Source organism: Manis pentadactyla, chromosome 6, assembly GCF_030020395.1.
Source record: "Manis pentadactyla isolate mManPen7 chromosome 6, mManPen7.hap1, whole genome shotgun sequence".
In the NCBI taxonomy this organism is placed as follows: Eukaryota; Metazoa; Chordata; class Mammalia; order Pholidota; family Manidae; genus Manis; species Manis pentadactyla.
In genome coordinates this window covers 28,695,527-28,709,831 of record NC_080024.1, presented here as the reverse complement: position 1 = coordinate 28,709,831, position 14,305 = coordinate 28,695,527, and the positions used below count along the sequence as shown (strand labels likewise).

General features: G+C 40.4%; 1 protein-coding gene across 5 annotated transcripts in view; it reads right to left on the bottom strand.

Moving 5' to 3' along the window:
* PLEKHM3 (pleckstrin homology domain containing M3) overlaps nt 1-14,305 on the bottom strand; it is a 173,992-nt gene that overhangs the window by 114,265 nt on the left and 45,422 nt on the right. For all 5 annotated transcript variants that reach the window (XR_008998196.1, XM_036920286.2, XM_036920283.2 and 2 more), the window contains exon 3: nt 8,504-9,439. Coding sequence is in view for 4 of the 5 variants with exons in the window: in XM_036920286.2 (XP_036776181.2) it covers nt 8,504-9,439 (936 nt within the window). In the remaining variant the exon portion in view is untranslated. The remainder of the gene's footprint in view (nt 1-8,503; nt 9,440-14,305) is intronic.

Sequence of the window (14,305 nt, the reverse complement as noted above, 5' to 3'; positions counted from 1 at the left end):
AAGAAATTTTGACACAAAAAAGGGTGAAAAGCAAAGTAATTTATCCAGTGATAGGTATCAGAGCCAGGAAAAAGATTCCCATCTCCTGTCTTCTTAGTCAAGTGATATTTCTACTGGTTTAAAAAATCTCTTCCCCAAAGGAAAAAGGTATTACTTATTAAATGAGGTTTAAATGAAGGACCACATTAATCTAATTTTCTCTAATCTTCTATAGACATTCAAAGAATCACAGAATGAGAGATAAAAGGGCCATATAGAGCATGGCTGTTCCCTCTAAAATAACCCAGACAGACGGAGGTGTTGGGAGGAAATTCACAGACCTTTGAGTTCATCTGTGTGCTATAATTACTTATTTGTCTGGCTTCCAATTTTTAATTTCTGTGAGAACACAATGAGGTTGTCTTATTCTTCATGCATCAGGCATAGTGCTTAGAACATAGTAGGGTTTCAATAAACATTTGCAGAAGAGTTGAATTAATAAATCTCTTCATCTTGTAGATAACTCAGACAAGTTAGGTAACTTCTGTTAAGGTCAAAATCCCATGTCTTCCAGGCTCACTGGCCAGGGCTCTTGCCACGCTATTCGTTTTCACCCATGGCCATCAGATCTTCTTAAATATGGGAAATCCATTCTACTCTGCACGTATCTGTTACCTTGGTCCAGTGAAATTACACAGAGAAGGCCTATTTCTCTCCTAAGTGGCAGCCTTCAAGTATGTGAAGGCAACACTTGTGTCCTCTCTATTCTGGGTTAAATCTGAATGGCATGCCTTTTAGTCCCTTTGCTATCCTTTCACATGTTAATAGATGTGGTTATTTATTCTTCAAGAGCAGCATCCATAACTGAAATTTCTGATGTGGTCTGGCCAGGGCAGAGCACAATGAGGGTACAAGCACTTGTTTCTGGACCTGTTCTGTGACTGCTTTTGATGTAGCCGCAGCAGCATGGATTATGGCCTCCCTGTTGCCTCACTTGTGTGCCCACATAAGCTGCTATTGCATCAAGTGTCCTCTACCATCTATCTTTGCAGTTAATTTTCTGAACATAAGTATAGGACTATCTGTTTATCCCTACTCAATCCCCTCCTATTTAGTCCATTCCTGTAGATTATGCTTCAGAAACATTAGCTGTCCAACCTACTTTTGTGAGAGCTGCAAATTTGTAAGTATGCCTATGATACCTTTACCCAGATAATTATTATCTTATGTGGGCAAGTAACAAAAATAGCTAATCCTTATCTACCACATACTATGTGCCGGGCATTGTGCCAAGCCCTTTTAACTCATTTTATTCTCACTACAAACTTATGAGATAGATGTGATTATTTTCTTACATTTGAGATTCAAAAATGGAGATACAGAGATGTTAATTAATTTACCCAGTATCACACAGCTAGTGAGTAGCAGATCTGGAAGCCCAGCCAGTCTGATTGCAGAGTTCTTGATCTTAATTACTAAATTATGCTGCTTCTTATTATCATGTGTCTTTACTGACAAACTTCTAGGCTAAAAGGGATCCATTAGTCAACAATCCTTGGGTAAAACTGCCAATCATTCACAAAAATGACATAATTATACTCTCTGATAACCTAAGTCTCTCTAACTTCAGAGTTTTACCAATGTTTCTGAACACTAAGTGCTATATATCATGGACCTGACCTGTCTAGTAATCCCTTGTTTTCACTGTGCATCCCCTACTAGACTATAAAGTCTAGTATCTATGCTTTATCTATGTATCTATGCTTTGCGTATATCTCCCATAGCACCTCCTACATAATGAGTACACAGCAGAAATTCTAGTTTTATCTTTGATAGATGGATAGTAAAAGCCAAGGAGATTTTCTCTGAGTTTAATTCTGCAGGAAATAAAAGGGTGAAGTTTAAAATGGGGAAGTAGGAGACACCACTTTAGCTCTTTAGCTTTCAAAATCTCTATTACAGACACTCTCTGTCATAGCAGAGACAGAATGTATTAGTCTCCAAGTCAGTGGACATGATGCTTAACCCCTTATCCCCAGGCCCATTCTCCTACTGACCTGCTTCAAGCCTCCAGATGGAGGGGATTCTATAAATCTTTGAAGAGCACAGCCTGCACATCACTCCTATTTGCATATCCCGAGGTTGCCTGGCAGGCAGAGCATGAGGGTGGCAAACAAGAGGTTTAATAAATGCTTGTTGAAATAAACCCACCACCAAAACTCCACTTGAAAAATTTACTATCGGCAACACCTCCATGGTCATATTCAAGGTTGGAGAAATAAAACTCAACCTTTCAGGATGCACATACACACAAACTAGAGATTTCACCTCCCGGAAACAACAGTCTAATGCACTAAAAAACAAAATGACTTAAACAACACAAGGTGAGAAGACAAAAATGGACTAAACAATTTTCATTTATCCAAAGTGTTCACATGTTTGAGGGGGGCACATATCTAAGTTTTTTATCATCTTTTTCTCCTCCACTTGGCCACCTGCCTATGCCTTAACTCAAATAAATCTTCACCTTATTACCATTCCTAGCAAGTGAGAGGCAAATTTGAAAATAGTAGTAAAGATAGGAATTGGAGATATCAAGGACAGTTTCTTTTTATTTCTGTCTTCCATTTCCTTAGGAGATTTGATACCTTGGCTACTAGAGGAACCCCTAATTTTTCACATGGAAATCAAAACAGATTTTGGCTATGCTAGAATTTTTTTCCCCAAGAGCATAATATACAACTTCCCTTCTTGGTACTTAAAAACCTACAGCTCTTTCTTTACCTAGACTCTCACACACAATCAGCTCCCAAATTCAATTTCTCTTTTTACTTGCTACTCTGCATGATTTACTCTGAGGCCAATAAGTAACTAACTATGTCCAACTCAGAAATATTGCTCACTTCCAGACTGGCAGCTATTTAATGAATAATTAACCACCCCGTATTTTCTATCATGGATGCTTGTATTACCAGGGTAAAGGTAGCCTTTATGTCTAAACGATGTCATAAAACAGGCCTTTGCCAGAAAGACGCCTTCATTTATCACATGAAGTGCCATGTGGTATTAACAAGGTCGATACTCTTTGTTTAATATTATTTTGCTTTCATGGGGGCCTGAAATGATTTGTTTTTGCAGCTGTAACAGAGTTAAATTAGGGATTTAGCTTCAGCTTAACTAGCTGAGCATATATAACCAGGGACTATTAATTATCCGCCTGGAGGCCTGTGGTCATCTTCCCACCACTTACAGCATCCTTGGGGGACTAGGTTACACCACATGCACCCAGAGTCTATCCTCAAGTAATCAATCCCGGCTTCCCAGGAACTGAAGGGCGCCTAAATAATTCAAATTTTTATTTCTTTATCTACAACTCCCTCTGACCCCAACGTGTGTTATTAGTGCACAGATTCTTTTTAAATTGAGTAAGTAATTTAAGAGGAAATCTTAGTTTGAAGATTAGTTTCAGTCATCCGTTCCCACAAATGAGAAACTAAAGAAAACACTTTTCTGACCTTTAAGCGCCAATAATCAGCCCCCTTCCCTTTTTCTAGTCTCACGTTGCCCTTCTGTCTTAAATGGAGCAAGGGGAGAGGAGGAAGTTTCTGCCAAAGATAAACTTGTCAGAAGCCTGCACTGCAATTCTAATTCCTCACTACCTGTTTGTGAATGTCATCTGGGAGCAACCCCTGAAAAGCTGTGGGGGAAAAAAAGTAAGGGCAAAGAAAGGAAAGAAGGGTGGGGGTAAAGAAAAACTGGAGTGCAACTCAAACAAAAATGAAATCACACACACAGAGGCACACAGGCACGCACGCTCGCACTCAGACACACAAAGAGAGCGGGGAAATGCCCCCCACCCATCTCAGGTCCTAACAACATAGTTCTTTACCAAAGGTTCATTGTCAATCAATTAGCCAAGGCAGCAGGGGTCTGTAAGGTGGGGGCCCCAGGGGAGACAATAGGCAGCCCTGTTGTATTACTATTTAATCACTTTTGCTAAATAAATAGAGCAGCCCTGAGGTGCTGTCACGTCAAGGGAATTTATAACAAAAAAACTTCATTTTTCATTGGTCATTCCCTTTTTCCCTTCAGGACAAGAGAGGGTTATTACTGTAGCCTTAAGTTCCATCTTTGTGTTTCTTGCCTTTGATTCCCACTCGGACCCTGCCACTTTCTGGCACTAATTTGTCAGCCTGAACAAAGAGAGGATTTGTACCTCCTGTAAGGTCTCAATTAGGAATGGCTTCTGCTGTATTGTGTGCCATTCAGAGAGGACACAATGCTGGTAATTACAGGAATTTGCACTAAATGGCTGAAGAATTCACAGCAAAACTCCCCCTGGCCTTTGGGTTTACCCCTTCGAAGGGCTGGGGTGGAAAAGGAAAGCAAAAAGCTCCTAATGCCGGAGAGATGTAATTAGCAACAGCAGTTCCAAGGGGTTAAAGAGCAGCCAAAGGAGGAAAGCCATAAAAACTGACAGTGTGAAAATGGTTGAGGGGCTCCCCTACGCTCACTGTTTTTCTTGCTTTTCTTGCTATCTCTTCTGTTAACATTTTCAACTTCAGTTCAGAATCTAGAACATTGTTCCACAGTGGGCCATCCAATTTTACCTCCAGATTTCAAAGCAGTAACACCAGGAACAATTTAAAAGGTGAGCTTTGCATCTCTTATCACACCTATAAACACCACACTGGGCCCTTTTATTAAAGTACTCAATTGGTGGGCTTCTTGATTATAGGAAAAATAATCTGTGTTTACTAGTGCCAAGAAAACCATATATCTGTCCATTAAGGGGAAGTAGGTATGCACATGTCTAACTCCTGAAGAAAACAGGGCTGCTGCCTTATAATCTAATTTACACAGCATTTTGTGAACAACCTAATTTAGAGCCACTTACAGGTACACATTTCATAAATATTTTAATAAGCCGCAAATCATTTGTTTTAGCCTTAATATTTTAATATCACAGATATCCCACTGCCAAATCTAATTTTGAATGCCAACCAAAAGTTTCACTAAAGAACTGGACCTCATTTTCTGCTATAGAGGTGTTTCTGAAAAGCTGCAGTAAAGCGCCACCAAATTAATTGTTCTTAAAATACCATTTTCATCATGTGCTCCTCTGCTCAGGAACCTTCTGTGGCGTCAGGGTTGAACATTAATATCAGCCTTATCAAACTGCCTTTGGTAGGCCCCAAATGACTGAGTATCTGCAATTTCATATAGTTCTACTTGGCACCACCTCTGACAGTTCTCTAATTTGATGTATGGGCCTCCCTTGTTAGCTCTTGTCACAGCTGCCATTTGGCATTCACAATGTGATGTGATTAATGTCCGTCTTCCCTAGTGGCCTGACTGCAAGGTCCCTGAGGGCAGGGCCCATGTCTGCTTTCTTGCAGCACTGATTCATCCAGATGCCTCTGAGTTTTTGGTACATGGTCAGAAACCCAGCCACAATAAGTGGTCGAATGAACAGGTTAATTTTCAAAGGTATGTTTACAAGAAGAAGGAACAGCAAGTGCAAAGGCCCTGGAGGCAGGAATGACCAAGGTAGGTTTCAGAATAGCAAGAAGACCACTGTGGCTGGGACCTCCCAGCCTGGGGCAGTCATGGAGCTGGAGAGGAAGTCGTGGAACAAACCACACATAATCAAATACAACTATAAAAAGTTCAAGCACATGTTAAGAAATATACAGTTATGCATAAGCATGTATTTTCAAAACCATAACCTCAGGCATTTGGGTATGGTCATGGTCCACTTTCTTTGCAGGGGCTCTTTAAGTTTCAAGGAAGGATATAGAAAATTGTTCACCTACAGAAAGAATTTGGTGAAAAAAGGCCAACTGCACTATTCTGTAGATTTAAAACCAATATTTGTGGCTCCTCTGAGCAGCAACTGAGTGACATCATAATAAAGAGCTACTCAGTGCAATCTTCCACTTTTGAAGTTTGTCAAAAATACTTAAAGGGGGATGGACTAAGTGGACATAAAAACTCATAGGCTAAATAGGCTCACTAAAGCCATGAAATACTGTGAATTAGCTTCTCCTCAAAATAACAGATGAAGCCAAGGTTCTACTGAAAATACTGGATTTTTTGATATTTTGTATGATAAACATGCTATGCAACCAGCTTTTTCACTCAATTAGTGTTTTTACAAGGATGAAAAGTTAGGCAGCACAAATACTAAATGAATAAACAGCTGGTTTAGATTAACTGTGCTTGTGAGAAACAGATCAATTTTTAAAGTTCCATCTGCTGTAATAATCTTTGATATAATGAACAGCCACCCAAGTAATTTAAAAAACATTCAGAGGTTTGCTTATCAAATTTTTGCCTTTTTCTTTTGAGACTCTGCCCCCTACAGGAGATGAGGTATTCCTACTTGAGGCAGGAAACCAGTATTACATGCATGGGTAATTAAGGAAAATGAAATGCAGCCCACTAAAACCGAGAGTTTCACATTAGCTACTGAATGAGGCATTTTCCAATAGAAGAGGGGGCATTGAAATGAGGTAAAAAAAAAAACATCTACTTTGGAACTGGCCACACTATGCAAATTAGGGTTGAATTCTCCCACCCCAAATTAGAAACTTACCTATGCCCCATTAGAACTCTACACCAGAGCATGAAGATAAAAGCTAGGCAGAGCAAATGAGTTTTAGACTACATTACTCCTATCTCCTGGATTCCCTATTCCTACCCACCCACCTATTCTCAACCAGCCAAATCGAGTGAGCAAATTTAGACAGCAAAGGGAGGTGCCCTAAAACATGGAACCGAAAGCAGCTGCCAAAAATGTCTATCCCTGCCCATAAGGTAATCCTTCTCCTGTTCTTTTCTACTTAGCTTCTTTTTCCCTGCCTCTTCTACCCACCTTTCTTTGTATTTCTCCTGTTTTCATTTCTCTAACTGTTAGATTCAGTGGACCTGCTGAATGGTACCCTCTACCTGTATTTCCCCTTCGTCTGAGAACTAGAAATGCTATTAGTGCAGCACAGAACGCTAGCAGTGCACACTCCATCAGGAAGTAACCTTAAGAGAGGAAGGTAAATTAGTTGTCAACTAGGTGACAATCCTTGTGTAATCCCTGAGGCTTTTCTTCCCTCTTTTACTAGAAAGCTTCCTGATTCAGCTACTCTTATCTCTACATTGAGAACTAGCTGAGCACACAGTAACACTACAGACTTGTTGACCCTATCAGCAATCTAAGCCACAGAAGTGCACCATAATTCCAGAATGTATGCAGAGTAAGCACTTAATAAATGACAGGTGAATGGCTGAACTCTGAAATATAATACATGCAGTAGTATAATAAGACACAGGAATGTTAATAATTTCTAAAAACTGTGTTAAAACCATTGTCTCCTTATTTCAAAACCATTTTCCAGAAGTAGCCTAACACAAGGTCATTCATGCCTGCAGATACATGCACACAACACACTATATGGCTTCTGTATGGGCTCAGTATTTCTGGTCTCTTCTACCCAACCCTGCAAGTTCTGCTTCTCAGTTACTGAGGCCCTCTGGACAAAACAGAGGTGATTCCCTTAACCTCCCTGTTAGGTAAATTATTTTTCAATAGGAAAGGCCATCATCACAACTAACCTAAATTCAAAATTCCATTGTTCCACCACTATTTGGCTTTTCAGTGCAGGAACAGGCACAAAATTGAAAATGGTGACTAAATTCCTGTTCATTTTTAAAACATACTTAAGTATGATATAGTTGAATTGACTTCTTCCAAAGCAGGCTTCCAATTAAAGCTACCTCCATGGTAAACTTCTTGACACAAGGGAAAGGGAAACAATTTGATTGAGTTTATAGTAGATATATAGATTTGGTTTAGAGGGTTTTTCTTTCTACATTACTGCTTTGGGGAGGGTTAGAGGGATGGGAAGTAGGGAGGAAGGGCAGTAATAGGGTTTTAAGGAGGAACAGATGATTGGCCTTGAACTTCTCTGTGTCTCACTCGTCCACAGCAGTTCCCAGGATGAAGCACAAGCCCGTGGTGACTCAGAAGTCATCAGCTGAATCATCATCTACCCTGTCTTAGCCACCTCCAGATTCTCTGTCAAGGCTGGCTTTCTAGATTCTACCTTAACAGAATTTGACAAGGTCAGATCAATGACAGTTACTGACTGTGGGCGTCTTCCTTGCCTAAGGACTGTCTGTAGTTGGCTTTGGGCCCAAATGTCTCTTATAGACACACTGTGACAATCACATCCCCAGTGACCTTTATTTAAGAAGGCAGAGGAAACGGAATCACAGCTGACTCAAGAAGCCTAAATTCCAGTCAGGTCATGCTCCCGCCAAGTCATTTTGATTCAGTGGGTATATCATATCTGCCTCCACTGACTTCACCAGCATGGCATGAAGATAGACAAATGTTTTAATACAGTAAATTCCTTGAAGGATACATGCTTTTTAAACAAGAGGTAGCTATGACTGGCCTGTTGGGGGATTTTTAAAGTGAATTCCAACTGTTCTTTAATAAGCTTTAAGCTAAAAATTTGTTTCATACCTGCACACTTGAAACTCTGAGCAGTGAGTCCTCGTTCCAAAGATAAAGTTGTCAGAATGCTGAGGAAGCTGGTGGTCACAGACTGACGTTTGTTCTTCCTGACCTCATGCCCACCCATCTGATCCATGGGTTTGCTCCTCAGTGTGACTTGCAGGTTTTGTTCTGAGCTCCGCGCTACATTGGCAGCTGTTTTCAGAGCCTCCATCCACTCCTGAGCCCTCTGCCGGGTCTCAGCACGGAGGCGGAGGACATCTTGGGGGAAAATAACTTGAAAACAAGAGTCACAGTCATCCAGGTTGTCCATCTGGACAGCCAGACACACGTCCACATTGTAGCTGAGCAGGGGATCCTCATCTAGCTTGCCAGGCTGAAAAGCCATAAGGTAGGCCCTGCTCAACACAAAGGTAAATGCCTTCCAGTTGTTTTGGACAGTTAGCCTGTAGAGTGTCCCTGACTTGAGGATGTTTTGGTACTGTTTGGGGCTCTCCGAGACAGGGGATGGTGCGAGCAGCCCACTGGATTTATTCTGTAAACAATGATTCTGAGTACAGTTGACATGATGGCTGAGCCCTGGGGAGTTTGCCAGCTCATCCTGCCGTCTCAGATAGCCAGGAACAGCAGCATGCACGACCTCCCAAAGCTTCTGCCCCCAGTCCAAAGCCTCCCACGGTGACTCTGCCTTTAGCTGTAGCTGGGTGTTGTCATACAGAACGGTATCCACGAGTCTGGCCTCCAGGTTGCCCAAAACAGATATGCTCTGGAAGTGTGCAAGCTGGTATGTGGCATAGAGGTTTTGATTCCCACTGCTGTCAAGGCTGTAGAAGTGTAAGTTGTATGGGGAGAGTTCTGCATAACAGCTTTGCCAGTAATTGTCGTGGTCCTTCCTCACCTCCAGGTAACCCTTCTTCAGGATGTTTGGGAACGCCTGCTTGTGTTCTAGAAAGAAAGAAAAAAAAAGAGGCAATGTATGAATTCATTAGTATGAATGAATTCAATGAGATGAAAAGGCAGGTGCAAGAGACCAAACAGATCAGGGTTCCAACTGAACATAGTGGAAGTTGTAAAATTCCAAGACAGCACCTAATTGACAGGATGTAATAGGGGAAATTTTTCGGGTTTAAAAAACTTAACTAGGGTGGAATTATGAGTGCAAGACTAAGTACTGGGGGGCAGGGGAATAGTTTACAGTGTCAGTGTGACATGCAAAGGTCTGGGTGGAAAACAGAAATACTGCAATAACATGACTCTGCCCATGGGCCCACAAAACAATTGCACTTTGCCAGGATTTCTTGTTTTCTAGTTAACGTTCTACAGAGGACCAAATACACAAGAGAGAATGTTTCTCTTGCTATACTCTGGCCTTTCTTTAAGTTGGCAAGGCCAGGAAGGGCGACTGGGAAGGGCAGAGCAAGAAGCCTGCTGTTTGCACAGTCTCCTGTTTTCAGGCATCCCCATTAGTCTTCAGGGCCCGTTCGTGAATCTTCTGTCCTGTGGCCAGTCCTCCATACTTGACTCAACCAGCTTGTGTTTTAGGCCTCTGCTTAGAGAGCAATCTGTCCCCCTGAGCCTGGCTGTACGTAGGTGCTGATGCTGCTCCCACTACTTGCAATGCTCCTTCCACCACTTCCAAGAGCTGCCACACTACCCTTCACTCAGCTAGCCTCTCTCTCAGAAAGAGAGCTGGTCCCCACTCCCTCAGCCCCTATCCGCTGCCTGCACACACATATCCCTGGGTCAGTATCAGGGTATCAGGTAGTCCTACTACGACTATCCTCTTTGATGGGCTCTTATCAGGCTGTATTATAATAGTTTATTTGAATATCTAAGCAAATAAAATAAATTATGAAGTTTCTTTAAAAAGTCTGTCCTCCCTGCTGGACTATAAACTCCCCTGAGGACAGGGGTGAGGTCTGTTTTTTTGTTCTTATGTCACAGCGCATGGTGAAACGCCTGGTACTTAAACAGTACTTGGTGAATCAAAAACAAAGCTCCTAGCACAGTGCCTAACATATGTAAGTATAATTCCCTTCTCTTCCCCTCTGTTTCACAGGTTTATCTGGTTATGCCATCTTTAATCAATGGTTACCTGCAATATATACAAGTTTAGTACTTTAATAGAAGGGGACTGTCCCTTGGAAGACTTCCTGATGCTTGTAGCAAGCACGAGAATGACGTCCATGGAAAAGGGAGCATTCCTCCCTGGTGGAGATCTCATTTCTGAGATGTTTCTCAGTCTCTTTGCTGACACACATTGAAGATGGTCATAAACTAATTGAATCACTCCCTAAAGAAGACAAATCATACTCCCAAAGGGTATGATATCTGATACTGGCTGAAGAAAAAGAGTAACACAGATCTAGATCTTAAAATAGCTAACGGGAAAAAAAAAAAGGAGAGAAATGAGCCTGAGAAAAGCCAGTTTTACCTGCTTTACATCTCCCATCCTGACATTCATTAGTATTTCTGTGATAACTCAAAAGCCATTAATTTCTTGCAACCCACACTAATCCCTTTGTAAGGAGAGATAATGGATGCCTATTCTCAGGTTATCTTTCTTTTCTGATAATGTAATAAGGGAGGTAGTGCTGTTAGAGACATGCTCCCACCTCACCCCTCTCATTTCCATCAAGCACTGATGGTAGTTCAACCTTTTCCATAATAAGACTCGGAACCATGTGTCCCTCCATCCCATCCCTCCTGTGACCCAGCGGCTCTGTTATGCATCCCTTAATAAAATAAAAACTACCTCTTTTGCTTTTAGCTAGGAATCTCTTCTTTTCTTTCCTCCCTGTAAGCTTTTTATAACAGCTACCATGAATTAGAAATTCTACTTTAATTGGGCTGAGGCCAACAGCAAAACTAAACTGTCACTTCTTTCTGACTATCCAAGCTGTGGTGGTAGATGCCAGCCTGGGTGGATGGAATTAGAAGTCATGCTAGGCAGTCCCGAAAGTTCCCTCACACCTTGATGCAGAGTAAGGGTAAAGAACACATTGTGTTTCAATATTTTCTCTCTATCCCAGCTCAGCCATCTCTAAATACGTATGTTAAATTGAGACAGAAAAAATGGGCTTTACTCATAGGAAATGGCCCGTACTGCAGTTTGTGGTGTTAATTTCTTGAAAAAGAAGAATCAAGAGGAAGAGGGCAAAAGTGATCAGGAACCTATTCTCTGGGGGGTGTATAATTTTAAAGTACTAGTGACGTTTGATTGTACAGGGCTGGAAAACTACCATTTCTCTTTAATCTCTAACTGCTACTTTCTACTGAATCTGAGGTTTATTTTTAACATTTTTGCTATTGATAAATCAGAAGCTATTTATATCTAAGTTTTCATTAATTTACTATAGTTCAACTTTTGTTTTCCCAGACTGTATCATTCCAACTTATTTAATTAACACCACACACATTGTAAAGTGTCCAGTTTCACAAATGAATAATACAGTATCTGTCTTGACAATTATCATAAATAATTCAGATGGGACCATAGACAAAGATCATCACTCTATCCCCCAATAAAACTGGAAAGATGACCAAAATGAATCACTGTTGTCTATAAATGTCATACTGAAACCACAAAAGAGTAATTTCTTGTGAAAAAGAAGGGAAAAAAACCCTACAGAACTCTTTGTTAATCCATTTTCCGCCTGGGCTGGTTCAGTCCCTCCTAAATGAAGATCCCTTCTCCCTCTCCACCTCGTCCTGTCCTGCGGTGCCAGTGCAGTGGCTTAAGGACAATCATTGATACTGACTGAAGAGGAAGAATGGAATTTTCCCCATCATGCACTTGATTCACTTCTGTACTGCCAACCCACCAGGGTTCCTCTTTTGAGTTTACTTCCTCTACCTGATCTCAAAAATGTTTCCATTCTCATGTCCACCACCTTCCTTAATCAAGGTCTTTTTTTTTTTTCAACTAAGGTATAACTAACACTGTAGTTTCAGGTGTACAATGTAATGATTTTGTATTTGTATATATTGTGAAATGATCATAGTAAGTCTAGTTAACACCTACCATCATATACAGTTACTAAAAATGTTCTTCTTGTGATAAGAAATTTTAAGATTTACTCTTAGAAACTTTCAAATATATAATACAGTATTATTAGCTATAGTCACCATGCTGTACATTACAGACTATGGCTTATTTATAATTGGAAACTTGTACTTTTAACACCAAGATAAGGTCTTAAAAAGGCTCCCACCTCTAGTCCTCCTTCCTGGCCATTTCACACAGTTACCAGATTAAGCTTACTGGCCCTTCCCATACCCCCTCCTGAGCCCAAAACCCTTCACAAGTTTCCTGGCACTACACAATAAAGTTCAAACTCCTTCTTGGCCTTAAAACACACTCAAAAGCATGTAGAAGAGTAAAATGAACACTCATGGCTCATCCCTCAGCTTCAAAAATCAAGTCTCTGCTATTCTTGCTTCATATCTTCACTCCCTCCAATTCTTGTTATTTATTGTTCTTGTTGAAATATTTGAAAGCAAACTGCAGACATTTTATCATTTCTTCTGTAAATACTTCAGGGTATATCTCTAACCCAGCAGATAAAATTTTCATAATATATATATATGTATGCATATTTATAATATGAAAGATACCACTTTCATATGCAACAATAGAATTCCTTATCTAACACCTTATCAGTGTCTAATTTTCCCAGCTGTCTCAGAAAATTTCTTTATACAGATAGTTTGTTCAAATTAGGTTCACATATTGATATGGTTGATATATCTTTTGCATCTCTTTGAATCTATAATAGTTCCCTCTTTCTCTTTTCTTTTCATGCCATGTATTTATTGAAGATAATTTCTCATCTTTAATAAATGATGATAGTTCATTCATCCTGTAGAATTTCTCACATTCTAGATTTAGGTGAATGTATCCTTATGGTCTTGTATAAATGTTCCTCTGTTTCCATGTTTTTTGTCAACTGCTATTTAGATCTTAAGGTTCAGTTAGATTTTTTTTTTTTTTTGCAAGAACATGTCACAGCAAGTAGTGACTCTGGCATCTTACTGCGCTGATGGACAGTGACTGCAATGGGGTGTGGGGGAAACTCAATAATATGAGTGAATGTAGTAACCACCGGGTTGCTCATGTGAAACCTTCCTAAGATTGCACATCAATGATACCTTAATAAAAAAAAAGAATATGTCACAGTGCTTGTCCTACTTCTAGGGATATTAAGATTAATTAGGGGGTACAATGGATGCAGCCTGATCCCTCCACTATGAATGTCCCCAGGGACCTTTCACACAAAGCAGCCACTCTTTTCCACTCTCCCATATTCCAGCCAGGTGACCTGATGTTGCTTCTATTACTCACCCCTCCCAGTATTCATGCATTTTCTCACTGATCCCCCACCTAGACCTCCCTTCACCTCTGCTTGTGCATGTTTTGCTCAGACGGGAGAGAGAGTACAAAAACTCACCTATTCCTGCAAACTTTCTACATACCCTCTAGTAGAAAATGAAGTCCTCCTCTGAACCCCCACAGCTCTATGGCTATACCACTGTGATGATTCATACTGCAGATACTACTTCACATTCATGAAATATGTACTAAATTATATTTAAAAATTATTCTAAAACATCAGTAAGAAATGTAAAAAGCAAAAAAAAGTTTCTGCCTCCACACCCCAGCACCACAGTCCTTCTGCCCAGACTGTACCATTTGATATGAAGCCTTTAGACATTATATGTCTGCAGTAATAATATATTTTATATTACATATATATGTATATATTTTATATACAGGTGTGTTCACTGTTCACATATATTAGCATACATAAT